Source organism: Cebus imitator, unplaced genomic scaffold, assembly GCF_001604975.1.
Source record: "Cebus imitator isolate Cc_AM_T3 unplaced genomic scaffold, Cebus_imitator-1.0 Scaffold139, whole genome shotgun sequence".
NCBI lineage: Eukaryota > Metazoa > Chordata > Mammalia > Primates > Cebidae > Cebus > Cebus imitator.
In genome coordinates, this window is record NW_016107454.1 from 3,945,654 (window position 1) to 3,952,921 (window position 7,268).

General features: G+C 40.7%; 1 protein-coding gene across 2 annotated transcripts in view; it reads right to left on the reverse strand.

Annotated features, from left to right (window-relative positions):
* Nucleotides 1–302: 302 nt before the first annotated feature.
* The window catches only part of CMPK2 (cytidine/uridine monophosphate kinase 2), a 16,235-nt gene continuing 9,269 nt past the window's right edge, over nucleotides 303–7,268 (reverse strand). For both annotated transcript variants that reach the window (XR_001829135.2, XM_017541998.2), the window contains exons 4-5: nucleotides 3,403–3,636; nucleotides 303–1,954 (exon numbers count right to left, since the gene is read on the reverse strand). Coding sequence is in view for 1 of the 2 variants with exons in the window: in XM_017541998.2 (XP_017397487.2) it covers nucleotides 1,837–1,954; nucleotides 3,403–3,636 (352 nt within the window). In the remaining variant the exon portion in view is untranslated. The remainder of the gene's footprint in view (nucleotides 1,955–3,402; nucleotides 3,637–7,268) is intronic.

Consider the following 7,268-nt stretch of genomic DNA (forward strand, 5'->3'; position numbering starts at 1 on the left):
TAGGAGGTGCTATTTTATCTAGTACTTGTAAGTCATAGATACTTATCAGTGTATAAAAAGCCCAGGTATACAAACAATGGATTACAAAAAGTCTTTAATAGATGTCATGAGGAAATGATATTTAAAAGAAAACAATCACCCTCCCCTTTCTTGGAAAGCATGTTGACCACAAATTCCACTCAGCCTGCCAGCTCACACTTTCATTTTCTTTACCAAAACTTCCCTCCTTTATATCACAATATTAAAAGGGGAACTGAGAAAGCACTTTTCAGACAAATCAATACGTACCCAGGATGACAGCATAGGTTACTAAACCGCAGCAAAGTTTATTCATGTGCAAGGGACATAAAAATACATTAATCGCTTGTTTTTCTAGGCTGCCAGAATAACCTTTCAAAATGTTTAAAGTAAATACAACCAATAATACAGCGAGATACCACATTGCAATAAAGCCCAATGTTATTTATCAGCTTTAAAATACTTTCTACTGAAACCAATTACATTTTTATATACATAGATATATTATATAGAAATTACCTATAGTTCTTTTTAAAAATTCTACGATGTTAACATGAAACTTTATTAGAATTTAAGATTCTGTAGAGTAAACCTGATAAAGCCTTAAATTTAACTATGGTAGAGTAATGTCTTCTTAAGAAATGGTAGATAGGATAAAATAATTTACAGATTTATCTGCCTTCAAACTGGAAGGAATTTTAGGTAATCACCTGGTTCAGCCTACTTCTTAAAGCCACATAGTTCTATGATTTCCCCTTTGCTCAGCTGTTTTCTGTCTAAAGAGATATCGAGGCGATTTCCTGTGTAATCATGAGACAGTCAAGTGCAAGTTAATTTCCTAAGAAATCCCACTGCAAGATCCACTGTACGTATTGAGCAACATAAATTAAGTTTGCGTAATGAAAATACACGACAAACATTGTATTTACTGTTTTGGCTCCACTTTTAATTAGTGAATCATAGCTCCTATGCCGAGGAAAGATATTATGTATAGATTAATATAAATAAATTAATGCATTGACTAAGTGAAATGCATCTAGTTCAATGGAAATGTGCACTCCATTCGGAGCCATACTTTAGAAAAAAGGAAAAGGAACATAAATAAGCAAAATACAATTCAGAGGAGGTTGGTATATTTGAAGTTGGAGCATCTTGGCTTGAATGTCTTTATATGACTCAGAAGCCTATCAAAAGGGCACTGAGCCTCAGACACAAGATCGATGTATTCTTTGTAAGTGTCCCTTACCCAAAAATGGTTCTGCAGGAGTGTCCTTGGACAATCAGGACATATAGACAGCTTCTGCAGGGACTCTTGGCTCTAGAATTTGGGACTGTGGGAGACGCAGCAAGCCTATCATGATGAGTGCAACCAGATCTGGAAGAAGCCAATGCTGGGTACATCACGATCTCATCAGCAAGCTGGTGTAGGAGAAGGAGAGGCTGCAGGGGCCCCGCTGATCTGGAAGATCTTCTCTGCTGCTTCTGTACACCTGGCACTGTCTAAGACAGGCCTTCCAGAGATTTGGCGATGATGGAGTGAAACATATGTTCCAAGGAAATGTTTACTATGCCAGGCAGAAAGCAATCGCTGGTCTCTCACTGGAACATGATGAAAGGGTCCATTCCGATGATGGATCCATCAGTCAGAAGAAGGTACAATGGCTGAGGTAAAATTAAGGTGCCTGGTCTCCAGTTTTCTGCCACACAACATGCTTGTACAACAGAAATTTGGGAACACTGCAGAACAAATGGTGCATGTAGATGTTCCAAACAACATCTGATCTAGTAAGACCTGGCACCTGATCAGAGTAGCTACAGTTAATTACACCTATTTTCTATTAGGCTTAAGACCATCTGCAGGACCTTTTCTCTGGAGGGGCTGGCATCAACCACATGGCAGCAAGGATTCTCCATCCGCTGGTAGGACATTTCTACCCTGGGGACAGGCAAAACACAAAGTGTTGGTCTACTTTTACACACAGTTATTTCCACTAATATTCTTTTCCTACCATAGTATAAAAAGCTTGAAATAAGTTTCCCATCTCACTTATCTCACTGTAACTAGGCGTTCTCACATAAGACATTGATGCATTTTGTTTAATAAATAATGAATGAATGACAATGTTTAATAGCTAGCATTTGTTTTCTGGCAAGATTAGCATTTTACATGATTTTTCTCTTTTAATTCTCAAAGTAACCTGAGGAGGGAGACTACTGTCATCCCTGTTTTGTAGAGAGAGCAACTGAAGCTCAAAGAATTTAGGCGATTTGCTTAGGGGCAAATTTTCCCCCCAGTCTATGCCCTGAATAATTTTCATACAAGCCAGAGTCCTTAACATATGCATGGTTTTCACCGATGACTTCTCTAATATTTTGCCAGAAATCTACACATCTTTCCATGCTAGCTGGCCCTCACATGTATGCAGAGTGATTAGTGCCCATTTCTTTATGGAATCATTATAGCACTGTGGTTAAAACAGAGGCACCCACAACTCTGGTTGACCACTTCCTAGCTAAGTGAATTGGTCAAATCTCTTATCCTCTCTGTGCCTCAGTTTCCTCTTCTGCAAATTGAAGACTGAAACAATACCTTCCTTGCAAATGTGCACTGAGGTTTAATGGAATTAATACAAGCAAATGGCGTAGTAAAGTAACTTTACCCACAGCAGCCACCATCATTTATATTATAACATTACTACATTATGATAACAGTGCTATCATTGTTTAGTTAGAGAAAATATTTCTGCCTCAGTTTTTAAAGGCAGTGCTGTAGAACTGATTCATAATCATAAGGCAGGAGGTCTGGCCGGACTCTCTTCTGCCTTCGTGTTTATAACTTTCTAATTAAAACAAACACACTGGCTGCAAAATCAGAAAGATTTTAATCTCGGTTTTACTACTGAAGAGCTATGTACATTTAGACTAATCACTGAATCCTTTGAGCCTTAATGTTGTAAACTGTAAAACACGGCTAATGTTTTCTTGCAAGGATGACATAACATCAGTAAAATGCCTGACACACGGGAAGCACCTAATAGGTAAATGTTACTATGAGCTCGTTATCTAGTGCTCTGTGTGATTGTATTAAGACTGGGGAACCTGAGGCACAGAGTCACTTACTGTCCTCCAGGTGCAGCTGCTCCTAGCACAGTCAGGACCAGCAGCAGGGTCTGATCCCCAGTCTGATGACCTTTGCTTTAAGGTAACAATGGTACAGCTCTGTGGTGACAAGCCCATTGAAAGGGGCTAAAGTCACTTAGAGGAAGTTGCCTCTTGCATTTGAAAACTGGAAACAGTATCACTTCCTCACAATCCTTAAGCCAGTGCCAGTGTCTCCTCTCCCTTCAGGATCGTCTGCTGCTCGCATTGCATCGGGACACCTACTTTTGACGGAACACACTGTTGGCCTCAAGTTCTGCTTCTTCTCTGGTCTTCTCCACGCCCCGGCCCTGCAGCCTCTGCAGCCTCTCCTCGGGACTCACGGTGAGCAGCAGGACGAGGTCGGGTTTCAGCAGGTCCTCTGGCCACTGGTATACAGGGTGATGGGCTGGGGGCAGGTGCTGGAGACCTCCACTCACCTCAGTGGCTATGGCATAGGTGGCCGTGCTGTGCCAGTACCTCAGAAGGAAAGGAGTAGTGAGTTCTCTGTCTGCAGAAGTCAAAGTAGCACCTGAAAATCAGCAGCTGGGAATGATAAAACCAGGGTTGGCTCTACAGAAGTTTTCCTAGTATTGTATAAGTTAAATAAAATTAGGTTGTATAAACTAAAAAAAAGTTATACAATATTGTTTAAAAAATAAAATCGACAACAGTAACAATGCAGTGTGTTCTTCACACAGCTCCACTGACCCATCTCAAACTACCGTTTAGTGTGGCCTCCTCCATTGCATCTTTTTGGTCCTGCTGTATGCTCTTCTCTAAGAAAGAATAGAGGGTGATCGAGGACGACGAACCTGCTTGGCAGTTCATTTGTATTTAAGGGCTGTGTCTCGGCAGACTAAAAACCTGGAAAGGCCACGTCAGTTCCTATACTGTTTTCACATTAAACTTGCCAATGAAATTCACATTCTGGGAACTGAGTGGAAGCCTCTTTGTGTCTCCCCACTATCCAGTCTGCTGATGGTGCCTCAGTAGGAGACACGGAGTCAAATGTGCTGAGCAAGTCAGCTGCTCTTTCTGCTGGCTGTTATAAAAAATGCTTTGGGGGGAGGAAAACAACATCATTACCATAAACAAAACTCAAATCAGCCTCCATTTAAAAGTGCCTAGTGGCTTCTTACTACCTACAGGAAATGCTTGGCCTCCAGATAAGACCCAGAACATCCTCCTAGTCTGTACCTGCACACCTTTTCCTCTGGTGACAGTGACGTTGTCAGCCAACAAAATTCTCCTCTCCCTTGACTCCTAGGAAGCCCCCAAGAAGAACTGATTGTTTTCTTCTCTGTGCTCTCAAAACCTTTATACCCAACTCTACTGAAAAACTCCTCAGTGTAAATTAGACATACTTGTTACAAGTTAATATCTCTTGTCTCCTCCATTTGGTAATTTCCTGAGTGGGAAATCTGTTTTAGTGATGCATGTCTGGCACACAATAGATATGCAATGAATGTTCTTTGGGTGTATAAATGAATAAATGAATTAAAATGATTTCATGTATTGGCATAGTTTATTAGACTCTTGCCCTGTTCATGCCATCTTCCAGTTTTAAGTGACTAAATGGACAATTCAGATCTAATGTAAAAGAACCATCACCCACAATAAATATTTATGATATAAACACTCCAACGTAGAAGTACCCAAGGGCCCCTCCTCATGTGTATTTTCAAATTACCACCTTCAATTATTTAAAGTCGTAAAACTTTGATCATTTTAGAATTGAACTCCTCTCCACAGTAAAAAGTACACAATGGTATCTGCATGATATATTCCCTGTGTCACCTGAGCTGTGCCTCATTCTGCCTCTGCCCCCCTACTTGTTTGTAGATGTAGCTAAAAGTCATCTAAGCTGATATAGTCTCAATTTCCTTATCTGGAAAACAGAGATGATACAAGCTTTGTTTTCCTTACATGATTGTTGCAAATATAGACAAGCGCTTACAAAAGAATTGTATCATATTGTTATGAGATAAATATCTAATTCTTATCAGACACTGGTTGTAACTAAAGCTGCATCATTGCAAATTATGATAACAGAACACAGGACAGCAGTGACAAGGACAAAAGTAAAAAATTCACTTGGGAGTTGATAATCCCAATGCCATCCATCTTTCAAAGCCCTTGTTCACCTCCAAAAGTGTGCTCTGAGAGCTTCAGGCCATTGCCAGCTCCTGTGAATTCTGCCTGGACACCTTCCTATATGTTACTTACTCAACTCCTGTTACTCACAAACTAGTACTTTCACCTTCTCCAGCAGATGGAGTTTGTCCCCCATGCTCAAAAAAGCCAATAAGGGTCTCAGTTTTCCTTTTCTGGCACTTAAACTATAATTTACATCATGATCTGCACATGCTCCAGATTCACTGAATTAAATACCTACCTATGAATGCAGAATCTGGTATCATCTGAATTTTCAGTCTTCTTTATTGTAGAAAAACCGCCAGCAAGAATAGATTTCCAAAGGTAACAGGGATAATTAAGTCTCCAACCTTAACCACAAAAATTACTGTCTCTCATATTTTTCAGCTAGATGATGGTGTTGTCTAAAATGGATTTCATTAAAATCTTTAAACATGAACAAAACCCATGAAAGACAACAAATAACTGCTCTTTTCTTTTCATCTGACACGGTGATATAGCATTTCTTTAAAGAGCTAAATTGCAGACAATTCACACACACAAAAAAAGACAAATCAAGGGAAAGAATTAGGGACCTGTTTTCTATAGAGTTCTCCCACTGACAACAGGGCTGCTTGTTTTAAATAATCACACCCTTAGGCCATCAATTTCAGATGCTTCCCACTATTTAGTATTCTCCAATCCTGCCATCAGGGAAGCCACATTAGTTCAAATCAAAAGCAATTTGCCAACACATTATACACAGCTCCTATAATAATGCTTTATATTTTAACAGCGATTTCCTATCTTCAGGGCACTTCCACACACATCAACTCACTGAATCTTCATCATAAGTCTTGACAGTAGGCAGGGAAGGGGGCATGAGTGTCCCCACTTAACAGATCAGAAAACTGGACACAGAGCACAGAAATCCCTGCCTGCACACGGAGGCCAGCACTGCTTCAGGATCCATAGGCATCCTAGGAAATAATGTGCCTCAGAAAGTCATACCCGACTAGGAAAACCTTAGGCTTTCTCTTTGAAATAAAGGGGGCTCTATCAAAAAATATATCAATATGGTTTGGTTCTTTGTTCCCACTGAAATCTCACCTCAAACACTATTAGGTTGGTGCAAAAGTTGTTGCAGTTTTTGCCATTAAGAGTAGCATCAAAAACCGCAATGACTTTTGCACTAACCTAGTAATTCCCACTGTTGGAGATGAGGCCTGGTGGTTGTTGGCTGGATCATGGGGGCAGACTCCCCAGTTGCTGCTCTCATGATGGTGAGTTGTCGCAAAATCTGGGTATTTAAAAATGTGTAGCACTTCCTGCTTCGCTCACTCTCTCTCTCTCTCCTGTTGCCATTGCTTTCCCTTCACCTTCCACCATGATCGTAAGTTTCCTGATGCCTCCCCCGCCATGCCTCCCATATAGCCATGCAGAACTGTCAGTCAACTAAACCTTTTTTCTTTATAGATTATCCAGTCTCAGGATGTCTTTATAGCAGTGTAAGGATGAACTAACAGAGCTATCACATATGATAATATCAGGCATGTTAACAACAGGACAAAAACCTTTTCTAGGCAAAGCCTTCCCATAAAGGAACAAGATTTCTTATCCCCCTCAGTTCATCCTAAGATTCGACATAACTTGCCAACTTTGAAATTATTATTGTGGGCTGGGTGTGGTGGCTCATTCTTGTAATCTCAGCATTTTGGGAGACCAAGGCAGGCTGATCACCTGAGGTTGGGAGTTTGAGACCAGCCTGACCTACATAGAGAAACCCCACCTCTACTAAAAATACAAAATTAGCTGGGTGTGGAGCTGGGTGTGGTGGCACATGCCTGTAATCCCAGCTACTAGGGAGGGTGAGGCAGGAGAATTGCTTGAACCCCAGAGGCAGAGGTTGCTGTGAGCCGAGATTGCACCATTGCACTCCAGCCTAGGCAACAAGAACAAAACTCTGTCTCAAAAAA